Source organism: Paracoccidioides brasiliensis (assembly GCF_000150735.1).
Source record: "Paracoccidioides brasiliensis Pb18 unplaced genomic scaffold supercont2.6, whole genome shotgun sequence".
In the NCBI taxonomy this organism is placed as follows: Eukaryota; Fungi; Ascomycota; class Eurotiomycetes; order Onygenales; family Ajellomycetaceae; genus Paracoccidioides; species Paracoccidioides brasiliensis.
In genome coordinates, this window is record NW_011371363.1 from 837,662 (window position 1) to 856,202 (window position 18,541).

General features: G+C 41.4%; 6 protein-coding genes across 6 annotated transcripts; 2 read left to right on the plus strand and 4 right to left on the minus strand.

The window, feature by feature from the left end:
- Positions 1-622: 622 nt before the first annotated feature.
- On the minus strand, positions 623-3,764 carry PADG_11916 (uncharacterized protein; the record flags this gene model as incomplete). Its single annotated transcript, XM_010762835.1, has 4 exons — positions 623-1,797; positions 1,877-2,745; positions 2,824-3,540; positions 3,637-3,764. The coding sequence occupies 4 exons, from the start codon at positions 3,762-3,764 to the stop codon at positions 623-625; spliced, it is 2,889 nt and encodes a 962-aa protein (XP_010761137.1).
- A 4,611-nt stretch (positions 3,765-8,375) lies between these two features.
- On the plus strand, positions 8,376-9,154 carry PADG_05335 (iron sulfur cluster assembly protein 1, mitochondrial; the record flags this gene model as incomplete). The annotated part of the gene is made up of 3 exons (XM_010762392.1): positions 8,376-8,473; positions 8,635-8,912; positions 8,982-9,154. 3 exons carry the CDS (start codon positions 8,376-8,378, stop codon positions 9,152-9,154), a joined length of 549 nt encoding a protein of 182 aa, XP_010760694.1.
- Positions 9,155-9,776: 622 nt separating this feature from the next.
- PADG_05336 (uncharacterized protein) lies at positions 9,777-11,604 on the minus strand (the record flags this gene model as incomplete). Its single annotated transcript, XM_010762663.1, has 5 exons — positions 9,777-10,259; positions 10,359-10,511; positions 10,577-11,032; positions 11,086-11,322; positions 11,431-11,604. 5 exons carry the CDS (start codon positions 11,602-11,604, stop codon positions 9,777-9,779), a joined length of 1,503 nt encoding a protein of 500 aa, XP_010760965.1.
- Positions 11,605-12,355: 751 nt separating this feature from the next.
- Positions 12,356-13,882, plus strand: PADG_05337 (glutamate-5-semialdehyde dehydrogenase; the record flags this gene model as incomplete). Its single annotated transcript, XM_010762664.1, has 3 exons — positions 12,356-12,656; positions 12,745-12,906; positions 12,975-13,882. 3 exons carry the CDS (start codon positions 12,356-12,358, stop codon positions 13,880-13,882), a joined length of 1,371 nt encoding a protein of 456 aa, XP_010760966.1.
- A 431-nt stretch (positions 13,883-14,313) lies between these two features.
- On the minus strand, positions 14,314-15,175 carry PADG_05338 (60S ribosomal protein L18-B; the record flags this gene model as incomplete). The annotated part of the gene is made up of 4 exons (XM_010762393.1): positions 14,314-14,391; positions 14,469-14,851; positions 14,953-15,057; positions 15,160-15,175. 4 exons carry the CDS (start codon positions 15,173-15,175, stop codon positions 14,314-14,316), a joined length of 582 nt encoding a protein of 193 aa, XP_010760695.1.
- A 726-nt stretch (positions 15,176-15,901) lies between these two features.
- PADG_05339 (uncharacterized protein) lies at positions 15,902-17,408 on the minus strand (the record flags this gene model as incomplete). The annotated part of the gene is made up of 5 exons (XM_010762665.1): positions 15,902-16,127; positions 16,209-16,345; positions 16,412-16,687; positions 16,865-17,185; positions 17,316-17,408. 5 exons carry the CDS (start codon positions 17,406-17,408, stop codon positions 15,902-15,904), a joined length of 1,053 nt encoding a protein of 350 aa, XP_010760967.1.
- Between the last annotated feature and the right edge of the window lie 1,133 nt (positions 17,409-18,541).

Genomic DNA, 18,541 nt, shown 5'->3' on the forward strand with positions numbered 1-18,541 from the left:
GGTCCTTCTATGTATATTCGTTATGTAGTAAGTATCTCAGTATATTGTGGTGGTGTTGGTGTTTTATTCCATGAGAAGAAGACAGAGGTTTATCTACAGATGATAATTTTCCCCCGGGGAGGGAGGTCGGCAATGAGAACGATAACTAGAACAAATGAAAGCTAACTTGGAAGGCTAACTTGGGATTTAGAGTAATGACTAGTAAACAAGTTTAACTTGAATCGCTGTTAGATATGGGAGGACATGTATATCAGTCATAAACATACTAGAGACGAATGTAACAACAACGTATACACATGATCGTAATACTGAGCTCTTGGGCAATTATATCAAGCCAATAGGAAAGCGAAGGGGAAATATGTATACATACATACAATCGGGGGGTTGCTGGACAGGGGGAATATCATAATAATACTGGTATACAAACTGAACTTCGTTCCCTTTCTTTTCTTCTTCTTTTCGCTATTTCCATGCCCTGAAGCTGTTTTTAGCACGAACAAGTATTGTCCTGATCTTTCTTCCCAGTGCATGCCATAACTATTATTTTGTTTTTTTCTCTTTGTAGGTTTGTTTTCAACATGTCATCAAAACGTACGTTAAATATACATTCATGCAAATTGCTCTACAACTCATCCTTTATCGCACTCGTCGGGGTACAACTGGTAGCCGACGATGCCGACGCAAGCAACGCGCTTGCAGCGGAGAGAGCATCCTGGAACCTTGACGAGGCATCCGCTATAATACTGCTGGCCGAGACAGGGTCGATGCTGGCCGAGACAGAGCGGATGGAGTATAACAATGCGTCTAAGCTTGCAGATGCCAAGGAGGAAACGCTGCTGAATTCCGAACTGGCTTGTTCGAGAATTGGCTTACTGGTTAGTGCTGGGATACTTGTTTCTGAGGGCTTTACGGAGCTGGAAATAGAGGTGGAGATGGAGGTGGAGGTGGCGTCGGAGGCAGAGTTAAGAAAGATGGAATATTGGTCATGGGCGAGGCCAATGGCTTCGTAATAACGCCGGCGCGCGTCCAGGATTATTTGTTGGCCTGGGACGGTGGCTTTGGTACCGGTGTCTGTGTCCGTGTCTGCGGCAGCTGCAGTGGCGCTTGCGATTGCTTTTGATAGAGCGACGGAGGCGAGTTCCAGGCTGGATTGGAGTTTTGCGGATGCGATTGAGAGAAGGCCATCATCTTGTGGTGGAGTGGGAGAGGGGATGGTGATGGCGTTGGTGATGGGAATTCTTGCGTATTCTGATGGGGCTTTGAGATGGGGTTCGAGGTTTTCACTTGCGTGTTGAAGGGAGCCTGGGTATGCGGATTCGATGGACGCGATGACGTGTTCATCTGGTGTTCCAGAGTTATGGGCGCCGGCAACTGAATGAGCCCTGTCATATTGTTTCTTGGCTTGGGAGATTGAGTCTGAGAAGGAGGAGCTGGTTTTGGTGGAGATGGTGGATTGCCCGGGTGGCTCCGCAGGAGAAGTAAGGTTTGTTGTTGTTGATGACGATGATAAAGTTGTCATCAATGGCTGCTGCTGAGACGATGGGCCATCGCTAGCCTGCTCAGGGGAATTACGGGAGACTTCTTCATGTTCTATGAGTTCAGCAGCTGCTCCACCCCAAACATTATCCCCAGTGCCAGCATTATCATCACCCACAAAGGGCTCAGGCTCAGGCTCAGGCTCGGGTCCAGGTTCAGTAGAGTCTGTTTCGTGACTGGGCTCCGGTGTATCTTGATCGGAAGGGTTAGTCTCGCTGGCTTCAGCTTCTGGAGCCGACGACGACGGATATTCTGCGGTATCTGACGTTGTTTTCGTTTCCACAGCTGATATGCTGTTATGATATGCACCCAACCCCATCGCCCGCTCTTCTGCTAGCACGAACTTCAGAAGCATCGCCCGTCCTCGTCTCGAAATCGTGGCTCGTATCCTCAGCTTCAATTTTCCATTTCCCAACCTCCTTTAGCCTCGTAAGTTCCTTCGCCGTTGTTTCAGCAATCGCCATCCCCCTTTCGACGATCTCATTCGCAAGGGACTTTGCATCCTCATAAGCGCTATGTTTCATCCCAACCACTCTAACCTCTTCCCGCCAACTATGAAACTGCTTCTTCAGCGCATTATATTTTGCCCAATCCTTGTATGTGACACCATCCATCCACGCCCATTTCATGCCGATATTCTGCAGGCCGAGATCGCGAATCTGATCTAGTACGTCAACTGTGGCGTCAGAAACGGCAGCCACCTCTGCAAAGAGCTCCCGGTTGAAATCCCTTAGCCACTGCCGGAGCTTTTGCGCAGATCCCCGAATAGCAAAGCCAGCTGTTCTAACCGCCTCCACCAACTGACTTTCCGCGTCGTCGCGATCTTGGACGCTGGATTCATTAGGAAGACCACGAAGGATATCGTTAATTTTAGCTTTTAAAGATTTAAGCTCCTGTTTCCCCACCATCTCCAACTCGGATACCAGTTCCTCCCCGAACTTCCGTGCGTCAAGTATGCGTCTTTCCACAAGTTTTGCGACGCGCTCGTCAAGATCCTCAACTCCTTTGTCCGCAGCGATTGCAAACTTCTCTTGCCATGTTTTTAAATCCGTTGCTATAGTTTCGCGTGCAAGACTCACTTTGTCAATTGATTGTTCGGGGTGTGGTGCAGATGACGAATATGTCGTAGTGCTGTAAGCTGATGTTTTTGGTGACACGGTAGTGGTGGGTAATGAGGCAAACACGGTAGAGGTAAATTTTTTAGTCGAACTGCATTGGATATTAGCAAAGGCACAAGATGTATTGTAGTCCCAAGTGCTTAGTCGAAATAACAAGATCTTGGCTCACCTTTCAGTTTCTTCAACAACAGCCCCAAGCTTCCTGCCTTCTCGATAGCCTGCAAGTTTCTCACCAATCCTAACTAACTGAGGCTCGACGTTCTCAGTGTAAAGCCCAACAATCCCAGGCAGCAGTGTCTCATTGATAAATATCAACAGCGATGACCATATCTTCTTGGCGTACGGATAAATTGTATTTACTGCAATATTGTATGTTGAAGAGCAGGCCTTAACAATAACTGGCTTTGATTGGGCGTAGAATGGTTGAACATATGACCGCCACGCTTTATCAAAATGTGTTACTGAAGCCCGATAATAGGGTGTTACTACCGTACTGACACTCGTGTAATACGGCCCTATCGAATTTTCGTATATGCGGATTGTGGAGTTTTGTAGCGAATAGAGGTGAGGTGTAACTAATGCCCCTAGCTGGTGTCGAACATAAGAAGTACCCTTCTCAAAATGGGCAGCTCCATACATGCGGTAAGTTCGAGTTGCGAAATGCACGGCTGGGATGTATATTTTCTCGTTGAAAGTGCGAGCATAGGGGCGCACGGTATCAACATATGGAGCTCCATAAAATTCATAATATGGTGTTATGTGAGGCTCGATGTGTGACCGTGCGATCAAGTACGGTTTGCAAACCCAAGAGGAATTGCTATCCAACTCCTGTGGAGTCGACGGACAGTGGAATAACGGTGTAAGTAAAGCGTACCATATCAGCAACCTATTCCAGAAGACAGAGATAGTTAGCATTTCGTAAAGCTGGCGGGCAACGGTCTTTGGTGGTGGTTTCTACGTTTCTACGATGGTTGGTTCATACCGTACAATAACCCCTAGTGACCACCGTGCAAAGCCAGCTGGCCGTTTCTGTTCTCGTTTTCGAAGCGGCTGTCCGTCAACCTGTCCATTCACCTTCTTTGCAACCACACCATCCGCTGCTATCGCCATCCTGTGTGGTGGATAACCCCCCGCTCGACTGCTTGTTTGTGAGCCGAGGTCTCCTGACCACTCAGCAGGACTGCGTGTCTTGTGCTCATATATCTTCGAAGGAATAGCTGTGAACAACCTGTGGCGCAATACAACATGAGAGACACCAGTTCTAGAGCTGGTCGAAAAGAAAAGGTAGACAAATAGATAAATGGTGTCGAGGAGATTATTCGAGAGATTAGAGCAGCCTATGGAGGTCCATAGGTTGTTCAGATCTTGGTATGGAGCTCTACGGACCAGTCAGCAGCTAGCCACGATCAGCTGGAAGTACCGGAAGCACCCACTTCACAGCTACCTACTACTTACGTATAGAACAGGGAAAGATAAACTTACTCTCAGAAGTTGCCTAGACATTTGCTATAAGGAATATTGTCCCGGAAGAGAAAACGGCATAACTGGACAGAGTTGTTGTGATGTGTTATCTCCCTGCAGCCGCGCGAGTTTCAGCATTTTCTTACTTTTAGTTATTTACTTACTAATGTGACTGACCACTCAACGCACGTTATACCCTATGTTAATTAACGCGAAAATGATGCTCGCAGTATTAGTTGAATCCCTCTCTTAGGAAGATGCAAATTACACTACTATTGCTAATAAATATGAAATTCACTGAACTGCTCTATGTAATGTGTTACCAGCTACTATACTTGCAGAAAAATCACAGTCTTTATTTATCAAAAGAAGCTTACAAATTCTTTAGAAAAAAAGTCCTTCTTTGCATATTTAAATTCTATTAATTCTTATAGAGAAAATTATTATTAATATTATTCTTCTTTTTCATTGAGGTATATTTAGTCAAAGATTATGACATCTATCTAGTTATACTAAAATATAACTATTTTATAAATCTGATATATATACACAATTTAAAATAAAATAGAATATTAGAAGAATATTTATCAACTTTTCATATAAATCTAAAAAGCTAAACTATAGACTGATATAAATAAATATAACTTTAAAGTAAAATTCATAATACAATTTCATATTGAGTAAGATATCTCAGTGAGTGAGACATCAAAATTACTGTATTTTAATTAACTAGATTTTAATCTGAAATATCTATACTTATATTTCTCTAATTAAATTAAATTAAATTACACTAGATTGAAAGTATTTTGTTCTTTTATGATCTGATAAATTGCAGTTGCTACACTGCTATGATACTTCTAAGCATAATCTAGATTCAGAGACTGTAGACTTAAAAAATTGAATAACAGACTATTCAACAGATACAGTAGATGAAATAATAAAATTCTAAGCTTTTTGTCTAATGAGATTCTCTGCATGTTGAATCTGATGTCTAGATTTAGTTTACTTTTGCTTTTCTATCTTATTTGCATTAAATATATTCTGATATTGCTTCTTTAGAATAGTGATACTGATCACTTCATGTTCACAGATTTTGATAATTTGATCAAAATCTTTTACAAAGCCTTGAGGCTAATCTTTTACTAAGTATTTGATTTTATTTACCTGCTGATGTAATTGCTGGAGATTATTAGATGTTTGAAGCACTTAGAATGTGATTGAATTGCTAGAGCTACTGCATAAGAAGAAAGAAGTCTGAAGTTAAATATCTAGCTGTTGAAGAACATAGTTAGATTGAAAAAGCACTATTTCAGTAGCTTTAAAGTCATTTTGAATAGTTTGCAGTTTGAAAACTTCAGTATGTACTGCAGAATAAGTTTTTAAGAAATTTATTTTTCAAATAATATTAAATTCTAGCTACATTCACTGTTGAACTAGACTCTTATATGCTTACTTTAAAACTGTAAAAATGCTCACATCTAGTGACTGTAAGAGATATAATGGATGAGATAGTATGCAAAGACATATAATAGTATTATTCTTGCAGATTTGATTGAATTCTGAGATAAAATAACTACTGTGCTCATTCAAAATAAGAAAACTATAAGTGTCAACTCTGCGTAAATTTGCAGTAGAAATAAACAGTTTAGTAAGTCATTTGACTTCTATCTCATCTGTAGTTCAATCATTAGAGTTAACATTAAGTCTCTAGCTATCTAGAAGTCTGTCAAATCAGTCATTCTGTAGAATCTGCTCTTTGAGAATGATGTATAAGAATAGAGCTCATTCTGACATATTGACTGCCTCAATCACAGTCACTTATTCACAATTTCCAGACTGTAGAAGCTTTGTCTAGTCATAGTGCTTAGCATTAGTGATGATCTTAATAGTAGCACATAGTCTTATGACAAAGCCAGTCTCATCAAAGTTGTAAATATTCTCTGATAGAATTCTATATTCAGTAATTATAATTTTCAAGATCTTAAATCAATTCTATATAACACTGATATCTTTACATTTGACTCATTCATGATTACAGCATCTGAAATAGTGACTTTGAAGCTTCATATAGCATTTAATCAGTCTTGAAATCCAGTTCTTGCTGATCTAGAGAGGAGAGATGGTAGAGATGATAAAATTCTATAAGATAAAAAAATAATTAGTCATATTCTCAATAAATGCTAACTAAGAGGAAAATTCTCATTTAACATAGTTCAGCACTCATTTAACTAGTCTATTCTCTTCAGACTGAGTCAATTTGTGTGAATTTAAGTGTAAATTCATCTATGCAAATCTGTCACTTAATCAATAATCAAAAGTAGAAGATAAAATATCAAATAGACATGCAGCTTTACAAATTGAGAGTTTTTCATTATTTTGAATAGATTTTATCATAGTTCAAGCCTCTTCTCTCTCTCAATAGAATTTAAAGAATTTTTAATACAAATTGATGATATAATTATATGTTGAAGTGAAAGAGTAGTTAAATTAGATGATATTTTGAAATGATGTCTTGCTTGCTGAGATGTCTTACTTAATGTAAAATTACATAATTTATTTCAACTTTATAATTAAAGCTAATAAAAATACATATAAATTTTAAGAAAGTAGTTATTATTGAGTGAGAAATTTTTAAATTTTTTTAAAATAATCAAAACTTTTTAGAATTTTCCAACTTATATTAATGATTTATATATAACTTTTTAAAAATTTTAATTATTAACAAATATATATTCAAAAAAACTTTATATTTTAATAAAATAATATAATAAATAAAATTATAAAATAATTAAAATAAATATATTTTGATTTAATTTAAAAAATTAATAAAAATATAAAGTTAAAAGATATTAAAATTTATTTTTCTCAATTTATATATATTTTAAAAAAATTAAAATAGAGCTAGTAATGAAAATTAATACTAAAACTTCAAAAAATATATAAAAATTATCTCATAATCTTATATTTAAAGAATATTAAAAAATTATATTTTAATAAATACTCTAGTTTCTAAAAAAAAAAAGAAAATATTTAATATATAAAAAAATTAAATTAAATTAAAATTTTTTTAATAAAACATAAAAACTTTTTTTATAATATTAATTAAAACTTAGATAGAGTTATTTTAAACTTTATATAAAATAATATAAAAATTAAAAAATTTTTTTTATTAATTAATTAAATATATTTTTTACTTTAAAAATAATTTAAAAATAAAGTTTTTATTTAATTAAATAAAAAATAAAGTATTTTTAAAGAATAAATTTTAAAAATTAAATAAAATTTTTATTTAATTTATACTATTAAAAAATATATTAATTTAAAGATTATTTTAAAAAATTATTTTATTTTATTATTAGAAATTTTTTAAATATTATTTTATTTATTTTTTATTATATAATTTTTTTATAATTTTAAAATTAAATTTATAAAATAGTTAAATTCTATTATAATTAAATTAATATTATAATCATTAAATATATATCTTAAATGATGAAGAATAAAATGAAAAAAAATTTATTTCTATAAGTTTTTTACTAAATTAAGTATATAATTAATTGTATTTTTCATAATAAATCTGTCTAAATATTATTATTTTAAAAGAAAACTTTTATGCTATAAGTTCTAATCTATACATATATATCAGACTTATAGATGGTCAAATTCTAGTAAAAGTAGATGAATGTCATAGTCATTGAATATTATATATCAAGTAAATAATAATAATAATAATAATTTATATTTAAAAGCTTTTAATGTCCTATTGTGATTGTTAGTTGAGCTAATATTCATCATATTTATCACAGGATCTGTGATAAAGCAGGCTGTAGTAAGTATTAGTGAGCGAAGTATGCTGGTAATAATAATAACACTAATAATAACTAATAATACTGGCGATTGGGGGTTCGTTCTAACACTAATTGTCCTGGTCACGTGTAGGGCAGCCGGGGCAACGGCTAATCCGTGTAGGCCCAATAATAAAACTTGCGGGTCTTGCGGTTGCGGGGCCAAAGGTTAATCCGTATCCCCCAGTTGGAATTGGCCCTTAACGCCGTTAGCACGTGATTGGTGGCAAAATACTCACCCAATTTTTATCTCCGCTTGTTCTTATCAATCAGAAAGAAAACTGTCAGCCCCATCCTGCATCCGCCGCTTTGGAATGTTTCTTTCCCGACACAACCCCAACTAGACGCTATCTTCTAGGTTTCACATCGAAATCATATATTCTTTTTGCACCTTGGTTTACGCTGCTCGACAACAATGTTTCGACGAATGTTCACTCTTGGGCCAAGGGCATCGGCTATGTTAAACCCTCTACAGGCCATTCGTCCCGCAAACCTGAGCATAAATAGTCGAAAGTTCGCGCCAACTGCTGCCTTATCTGTTCGAAGTTATCACGCAAAAGATATGTTTTCCTTCCCGTCTTGGGGCCTTGTAGTTTCATTTCTCGACATATCTCAATTAAGTGATATTCTGCGACCCTCAAGCTGACCTTCCATGCACTGCTTGATCATTATAGCAATCCCCGAAATGTCGGTTCCATGTCCAAGGGAGATGTGGATGTTGGCACAGGACTTGTTGGCGCCCCAGCTTGTGGAGACGTCATGAAGCTTCAGATACGCGTGGACAAAGATAGCAATACTATCAGTGACGTTAAATTTAAGACGTTTGGATGCGGCAGCGCCATCGCGAGTTCAAGCTACCTCACGGAGTTGGTTCGTGGAATGACATTGGAAGAAGCTGGGAAGATTCGGAATACTGAAATTGCAAAGGAACTGTGTTTGCCACCCGTAAAACGTACGTGATCAATTTCATAGAACCGTCAATGTCGATTATGGTCTCATCTAGCTGACCTTTCGGATGCAGTTCATTGCTCGATGCTTGCGGAAGATGCAATTAAGTCGGCCATCTCGAACTACTATACGAAGAATCCAAAGTCCCGCTCCACTGACCTGTCTGGAGCCACCTCATCCATGCCTAACATTGACGCCCAAAAGGCGTCTACCGAGTCTACAAGTGCTCAGAACACAGCGGGTTAAGTGTTGAAGAGAGACAAGATAAAGTTAAAAGTTCATCCGTCACAGGACTGTTTTCCTTTGGATTTTCATTAGGCTGGCGTATTTCCCTTCTTCTATTTCCTTTGTTTTTATATGCTCATTGATACTCTGATGGCATGGCGATGTCCATGTTTTGTTACCCACCACACTCGAGTCGTCAAAATTGTATCTTTTGAAAGCTTTCGGCTTTTGCATTTCCTGTATCACTTACCTATCGTTAAGCCAATTAGTGAAATCATAAATCACCATCGCACCTAAAACCTGGGTACGATTTTACTACTATATCTTGCTTCCCCGAGTATTGGAATAGGGGAACTCATAGACTATCATTCGTGCATGTATAATTTGCGACAGGGAAGAAGGTGGTCTGTTTAATTAGAGCATTCGACTCTCAGAACTCGGGATTTCGTTCAAATGTTAACACCCGTAGACTATACTTTGCTCTTGTGAAGACAATGATATGTAGGTATAATCGTCAGTTTTGAGGAAGATTCCTCATTGATTATAAAACTGCGATCTGGAGTGATTTCGCAACCTAATTATTTGCCTGTAGAATCAACTACCGAATCTATCATAATCACCAGTCAAGAATCGAGAACGCCATTCATTCCAAGTCTCCCATCATATCTTCATCGCATTCGCCGTTCGAAATCCCCGCCATTGACCTTTCATCCCTACTGCCGACATCCGTACGCCTTGGAGCTTTCCGCATGTTTTCTATATATTCACCGCTCAACTCTAATTTCATATCAGTGCCTTTCGCAAGCCTCTCAAGTGATGCTAGCTGATATTTTTGTATATTTAGATTAGCCAAGAATTTCGATTCAGGCTGATGGTTGAGGTTGAAAGTTGCTGATGCGAAACGAAGAACAGAGGGCATCGACGGATCCGAAGGCTGTATTAAACATGCCTGTAGCTGGCCTGAAGTAATCAAGCCTACCACAAAATCATCCGTTAATTGGGTGTCGGTCCCTAAGTAAGACGATATATCCGGTGTTGATAGTGCAGCGAAAGTTTTTTCAAGTTTCACGACAGAAAAACGCTGATACGCAAGCAAGGCTTGTGAAACTAAGCCTATGTTGTTATCCTAGTGAGGAAAATGAAATAGTAAAGAACGCGGCAGAAGTTAGCGATAAGTCACAGGTTTCCAAGTAAACACCCTTTAAAGGCATTTTATATCACCCACCGAAAACCAAACTGCTTCACCAGCAGAAACCTCTGCTTGTAACCTTCGAAAGTCCCCAGTTTTGAAGACATCAGCTAGAGAGTCGTAGGGTTTTGCTAGTGATCTGAATACTTTTGCTGTGGAGGGTGTAACAGTTCTTGGCATAGGGAGGGACTATAGTAAATCATAAAGCATTAGCGGTTGGGATATGAATGACAATTCCCCAAGTATGTACATACCTTTCCCTTTTCCAAAAGGCAAACCAAAACCCATTTCTTGTATGCATCTACCATAATCATGCTTAATGAGTTTGTTGTAGGTGCAGAAATGACTATTTCAAGGAAATGGATGGCGTCGTCCCATTTCTTGAGGCCCATATAAATCATCGCACCGTACAGAAAGTACTCTAGATAAGATCTGTGGTTTATCTTTCCGGACAATCCTGAGGAGGCAGTGATAAAGGACATGCTCGACTCATGTTGTTGGCACGGAAGGATTTGGGACCTTTTAATAAATAGGTTGTCGGAAGTAGTTGGGAAATGACAGAGAGGCTTATCCAGAATATCGAGTGCACAGAGGTAAGACCTCGATAGAAGACACAGCCGTACAAATGTGGTATGCAATGATGTGAAGGTGGAGGACGATGGATCAAGACGGAGTATAGCGTGTTTTAAAGGATGAAGAGCCACCAGAGGCTTCGAAACTGTAAGTATAAATCATAAAGTAATATTGGGGTGGGGTAGCTTACTTGCGACGAAATCTCGGCTGATTTCGCAACAATTTCAACAAGATTTCGGAATTCCTGGCCAGCATACCTTACCTGGATGCGATCAAACACTTTCAGGAGTGTTATTGACTTTGACCATAGCTCCCCTCCCGGACGCCATGCAACTGGAAATGGCTCCTTGGTATCTTCCTGTGATACCTGGTAGTGGGATAGAAGAACAAAAATGTAAGCCAGAGTTTGACGTCCTGGATCCAGCAACTGCCCACAACAAGCCCGTTAGTCAGGTATATCATGATATGTGATTCCTTTTGTTGCATTCTGCGGGGGAGCTTGTAAAGAGTGATAACTTGAAAGGAGCGAGCGAACATCCAGAAAATTTCCCTTTCCAGGGATATGCGCAACCAACTTCTGCGAAGGTATGCATTTTAGCTCCAAATAATGACCCCGTATCTCTTTATCGTACTTCACATCAGATGTTGGACGTCCTTTCGGCGAAGGTGTGGGAGGGAAGGAAAGTAAACGAGAGAGAATTTCCGCCATAGCGAAGGTGAGGGAGAATATGATTTCCGACAGCAAATCGTTCACGATATCGTCCCGTGTTAGATATATAACTCCCTTAGAACCTATTCGACCATGCCTCAGCTAGTGCGGGAACTTGAAGTGATCGATGGTATCGAAATTAGGTGGATATTCTGGCTGGTGCCAATGCGTGAAGGCAGGCTGTGTCCTCAGTTAGTTTGAAGTTATAGCTGAATATATATTTGCTGGTCAACGCCAACCAATGATCTATCCTGGTGGTGGACCATATTATTTAGGTAGTTAAAGGCTCCAGTTGATCACACTACAGGAGATCGGAATCCTTGAAATTCAAGCTGCGTACCTTTGCAGTTCAACATAAGCTGGTAAAATTGATATCAGCCCACAAAAGAAGAATGGAAGCTCCAATCTCCCAGAGTGGATATGAGGACTATTTGTTTTGCACTGTGGTTGTTGATGTTGATTGAGGTTTGAGGCTGGCTGTCCAAGATCAGTGTAAGTGTGTTTCACGTGCTGATAACAAGACCATCTGGACATTGGGGCTCGGTCGTCGCTTGTTGGAGGAAGCTCTTAAAGGAGTCCAAGGATTGGGCTATTTATTAAATATCAAAGTGGGATTTTTGTTTCTCTTTTTCACCACAATATACTTCTACATTTACATGTATTTTTTAATCCCCTCATTCAATTGGAATTTTACTTGCGTCCCGAAGTATCGCCAGTTCCGTCGTTGTATGTCAATCGCTGTACGCCAACAATGTCGCTAACCGATGCATCACCTGTGGAGGCGGCAAAAACAGCCTCTGAGTCCTCGCGGCTTCTCGCAACGCTCTCTAGTTCAGCGCGAAATGAGGCTTTGGACTTGATGTATGCCTCTCTGTCGAAACAAAGGGATGCTATCCTTGAAGCAAATGCGAGAGATGTCAAGGCCGCCACTAAAGCAGCGGAAAATGGTGAACTGAGCTTGAGCATACTGAAAAGGCTGGACCTGAGTAGACCTGGGAAGTATGAGGACATGCTGAAGGGCATTCTGGACGTGCGGGATTTGGAAGATCCGAGTAAGTCCTAGATATCCCTATTTTCGCTTTTGCTAGCTTCCCTCTGTTGTTCCCCGAACGGTGCTGAATGAATCTATGGGTTCGATAGTTGGAAAGGTGACGCTACGCACTCTTCTAGATGACAATCTCATTCTTGAAAGAGTTACTTGTCCGATTGGGGTATTGCTTATAATATTCGAGGCACGACCGGAAGTGATTGTCAATATTGCTGCCCTGTCAATCAAATCCGGAAATGCGGCCATCCTGAAAGGTACTGTGATGTTATGCAAAACCCATTGTTCACTCAGAGGTTATCTCTTTTTCTAACGCCAATTCCAGGAGGCAAGGAATCGACGGAGTCTTTCGTGGCCATCTCAAATATCATTTCGGAATCCATATCCAAGTCGCAGGTCCCAAATACTTCAATCCAGCTTGTTAAAACAAGAGATGCCATACTTCCTTTACTAGCTCAGGATAAGTATATTGACCTTGTTATACCTCGCGGGTCCAACGACCTAGTTCGTTACGTGAAGGAAAACACCAAAATCCCCGTTCTCGGCCATGCTGATGGCATCTGCTCGATATATCTTCATTCGGACGCCGATTTATCAATGGCAATAAAAGTAATAATTGATGCTAAAACTGGATACCCCGCAGCATGCAATGCTGTTGAGACCCTTCTTGTTGACCAGGATGCTCTGTCTACCCTATTACCGGCTATTGCGGATGCCCTACTGGCTAAAGGCGTAACCCTCCGTTGCGATAAGCCATCAAAGCTTGCTCTCCAAACAAAACTCTCGCCGGTGCAGTCATCACTCCTACAAGACTCAACGGAGGCTGATTACAACACTGAGTTTTTGGACCTTACTCTTGCGATAAAAACGATATCATCAACTACGCCCCAAGAAACTCCAGTCGCCGTCGCCATCGCTCATATAAATTCACATTCCTCGAAACACACGGATGTCATTCTAACCTCCTCGAGGACTATCGCAGAACGTTTCCTGGCCGGTGTGGACAGTGCTGGTGTTTATTGGAACACGAGTACCCGATTAGCTGACGGGATGAGATATGGGTTTGGAACAGAGGTTGGCATTAGCACTAGTAAAATTCACTCGAGAGGACCAGTGGGTTTGGAGGGGCTGACTATCTACAAATATTTCATTCGAGGCAATGGCCAGACAGCAGGCGATTATTTTGAAGGCGAAGGCGGGAAAACCTGGAAACATCGTAAATTGACTATATAATTCCAGTAGGAAGAGGAGTTCTTTTCTGACAATGATTGTACAAAATCCTTATAATTGAAAAGCATGACACATATCAATCAATATGCGCATGCTCTGTTTTAATTCCCCGGCCCATGTGCTTGCAAGAACCCAGCTGGTAGATCCAACCCGCGGATTTACATGTCCTCTTCGCTGGATTGGAGAGAATTTCCTCTACTCGTATAGGCATTATTCTCTGTTTCTTTGCGTTAAAAAACTGACTAGCATTTGGACGTAATGAAAGACAAGGGAGAAAAGAAAGGCTCAGGAACTCCAGGGAGGTTAAGTTGTGAAACATTATTCATCATGGGCTCCTTCAATCTGACTAGAAATTTATAATGGCCAATTTCACAAGCCTGTCTCACGCGATTTGCTGAACCCGAACAAGAACCCAAGAACCCATAGATAACACCCTAAACCTTGAAGCCACGCGACCGTCTCCGACCACGAGCCCGCTCGAATTTCCGACCTTTGCTCTGGACATATGGTTTCTGCACACGAACGAAAGCAAGTTAGCAAACTAGGAGTCCAGACTCGCGGTATATATATCAGAAAATCTCTCTCTAACCTTTCCACTGTGTGGGCCGAAGCCAAAGTGTTTTACAGCCTCTCTCGCGTTCTTGGGACCCCGCAGCAGCAATGTGTTGGCACCAGTTGGGGCTCTGAGGGCCAGCTGGTCCAGAGTCAAGGTTTCACCGCCAGCCTTCTCAATTCTAGCTCTGGCGGTGGAAGTGAACCGAAGAGCAGCAACGGAAATCTTTGGGACGTTGAGGAGCCGGTTGTCATCGGTGACAGTACCAACAATAACGATGGTCTTTCCCTTGTTCGCTTCTGCAGTTTCCTTGGTCCCAATGGCGCTCACAATTCGAGAGAGAGATACCGGGGGGCGGTTAATACGGGACATGAAAAGACGTCGTAGGACAACCTTGTTGAAGCTGGAGTCGGTACGGCCTGCGGTTTGTTTTGTTCTTAGAAAATACGCAAAATATTATGCTATGGCGTTTGTCCCCTTCTGCGTCAAGAGGCAAGGATTTTGCGGGGTTATAGCTTACGGGAAAGGAAGCGATACAGCTTCACGAGAAGCAGGAGGTAGACATTATCACTCTTGGGTGCCTTGCGGTGGGAACCCCGGACATGGTGGCGGTCCAAATCGATACCTATCAACGATTGACGACGAAACCTGCATCAGCATTCCCTCCTCATGTCGCAGGTCATACAGGAGAAATTCGAAGCGATCAGAACCGTTCAACAAGGGATACAGGGTGGCTTACCCATGGCTGCTGGATACCGTTGTCGAAAGCTGACTTTTACACCGATGCGAGAGTCGACGACTGCAAAAGATGATAATGATCTTGGTTGGTTTGATTATTTTGAAGCCGCTGAGTGTGCGGGAGGAGTAGCCCTACGCTAGCCGTTTCGGGACGCCCTCCAGAAGGGGAAGGCGGTGTGCTGGGCACGACGCAAATTTCGCGCTAGTCCTAGACAGGCGGCTCCAGGTAGGCAGTAAACGTGTTTTGGCGCCAGTGGACAGGGTATGAACATACGGAGTATGACAATAACTATGAACATAATGATGTTCGTGGAACATAGGTATTCTATTACATTTGCATCGTATTGATTAGATGATTAACCGGTCTAATACAGGCTCTTCAGGATATCATTTCCCCTTTTGCCCGTCTCTAAAATGAAGTCCAACTCCAATAGCTTTTAAGATCATCAGCGCAAGTAAAGTGTACAGAAAATTGGAGTGGCAGAAGTAGCAGAATATAGGGGAAAAGGGAAGAAAGGAACTAAGGAAACTAGTGAAACAAGATGAGGCATCAAGGAAGACCATCTAATAGGAAAAAGTGCACGTAAAGCATGAAAGGCCCCCGACACATCTGGTAGCCCGCAGTGGGCCAATACACATGTACAGTACATGCAATCAGTGGCTGTTGGCCCAGCATGAGGACGAATGCCGGGAACAGGATTCTCAACTGTTTTGAAAACCCACCCTTATTCCTAATCACTGTCACCAAGCTTGATTAAAAAGTCGCGGGTCAGTTCATAGCTCAGCCAGCTGCTCGCCATGCTAGGGGCCACCTTGAGTAAGTTCGGAACGATTCCTTTATAGAGGCCCCTGACTCCCTCTTGCTTCATGATAAGCCTCACTGCATCCCAGATGGAGGTGTATTGGTATCCCAAGCCAGACATCGTATTGACCTGGAATCTTCTCCGGAGGACATCGCTGTATCGGTTGGTTAGATATAGTTGACAAACTAAATTGACGGTTATATATATATATTAAATGAAGGAAACAAGGTCTCACAATGGATATGTGCATGTCTGCGCGACAGCACCTGATATTGCACCGGCCAACAGCTTGCGGTAAGGGCTAGGGTTAAGATCTCCCTCAGGAGTTAGGTACTTCCGCACTGACTCATAGGTCATGAAATTTAACCCCACCTGCATATAAAATTAGCGAGGATCCTGTGTGACCAGCTCGATAGTAGAGCGATTTGGATAACTTACATAAGGGGCGACGCCGGCAATGGTGGGAATGATCCCACGATAAAGAGCAAGGAAACCACCTTCATTACGGTACATCAATCGTATCGTCCCAAATATTCCTGGTAACGGTTGTTCTGGCCCCTTGCGCAGTTCGCGAAAGGAAGCAGACTGGATGGAGAGCCTTGTTCTTACGATATCTAACGGATAAGTAAATGTAACAGACGTGATACCAGCAAGGCCTCCACAAAACAGACGACGCAGAGGGGTAAGTTCGCCACCCGGAGTTGGCTCAAAAAACTGGACTCCATGTTAGCAAAGCGAAGAAGGAACACAAATTGTTGAAGTAAGAACCCCTCAAAAACGAGTGTCATGGCAACTGGAATCAAAAGGTAAATGATTGCGAAAACGGCCAACTCGTCAACTCTGCCGCCGGAGATCTGAAAGGGCAAGGTCGGAGAAATAACATCAGCTTACCCCTTTATAAAAGCTATAGCTTCCAAACTGGACGGCAGAGTAGGGGACTATGCGGATACAGTTGGTCCCGTTGCCCCGCATGAAACCCTTCCATCCCTCTTCTTTGCCTATCTTGACTAGTGCTTTCCATATTGACAGTTTGTATTCTGCTCTGCCAACACTCTGGATTTGAAGCAAGATCTTCAGTCGCTCGAGGGGGGAAACGATGGTCCGCGACACTGCACCAGCTACCCCACCAGCGAGAAAAGCGGCCGTCACAGGTTCCGATAACCTGTCCTTGGTCTGCTGAAGAAGAGAAGTAGTTGGCTGGGAAAGGGATTCCTGATTGCAGTTAATACGAAGGAGCCCAAGCGGGAGGGAAAAACAAAAAAAGAGCGGTGGTGGCGGGGAAAGGAAGGCTTAGATATGGGAAAGATACGAAGGGTTAAAAATATGTGATATTGGATTATACCTTGATGTGAGATTCAGATCCAGGCGATGGCAAAGGCGTCAAGCGCCTCTCCGAAGCTTCATTTCGAGCTCCGTCCCTTGGACCGAGCCTCATGGTGAGGAAGCCTTAAAAGGATGCGAAACTCCCACGGTAGCTGCGAGCTCCCTTTATCTCGCATCAAGCCAAAGCACGTTGGACGAGTAACTCTCTTCGCCTGAGCGTCCTGACAAGCTCTCTCATCAGGAAAGGAACAAAAACAACGTTCGTTCGGGTGGATATTTGCTAGTGGCTTAAAAGGGAGAATTCCGGTAACAAGAGTCTTAACACTGTACAGTCCATGGAAAAGCGTTTGGCCGGCTTGTGCGTGTGTTAATCGAGGGTGGGATGGATATCAGAGAGAAATGTTGAAAGAACGCAACAGGTACAGCAGCAGGAGGAGCAGGAGGAGGAGGAGGAAGAAGAAGAAGAGGAGGAGGGAAGGTAATCTGCAACCTTTTTTCTTTTCCCTTTTTATTGGTTTCTTGGGGGTGTTGATTTATATATGCCAAACAGCGTGGTAGGAGGTATATATTGCTCCGTACCTGGAGGAGCGCGGGTCAAGTTATCAGAAACGTGGTCCGTAAGCCAGAGACCGATGAAGGATCCCACACGGACACAACGAGCAAATGATATTCATCAATAGCAATGGCAAAGGAAGACGGTGAGGGCGTTGCTGGGAAGACGGTAGTAGCATAGATGCGTGGACTGGTTCGATCCGGTGTTTCTCAGAAGCCTTGGGGTTTTTTTCGGATACAGCAGCAATCATCAGTTTTGACTGTGTTCTGAGGTTCCAACCCCGACTTGGGCCGTTTCTGATGGAGTCACGTGTTATGGAGACTTAGGGTGGACATTATTAACTGGTTTTAATACAACAATACAAAATTACGGAGGAAGATTTCAATCACTATTCATAGAAGCGGTGCGGTTCGGCGATCGTCACATAGATTCTCCGTTTCAGATACTTGCACGCACCATAGAAAGATTGAAGCAAAACTTCTGGCTGTACCTAACTAACTACTGTAACACTAGTTAGTTAGTTACCCAATAGTTAGTTACGGGAGGGAGGGTTGATTATTAACTGTGTGCCCAAGGCCCCAGGTAATATCTACATATATGTAATAGGAAGCAAGGATGGATACGATGGATACCGTACCTTACCGTACCATAACTTACAACTTTACCATACACATACGCCCCTTGTTTTCCTT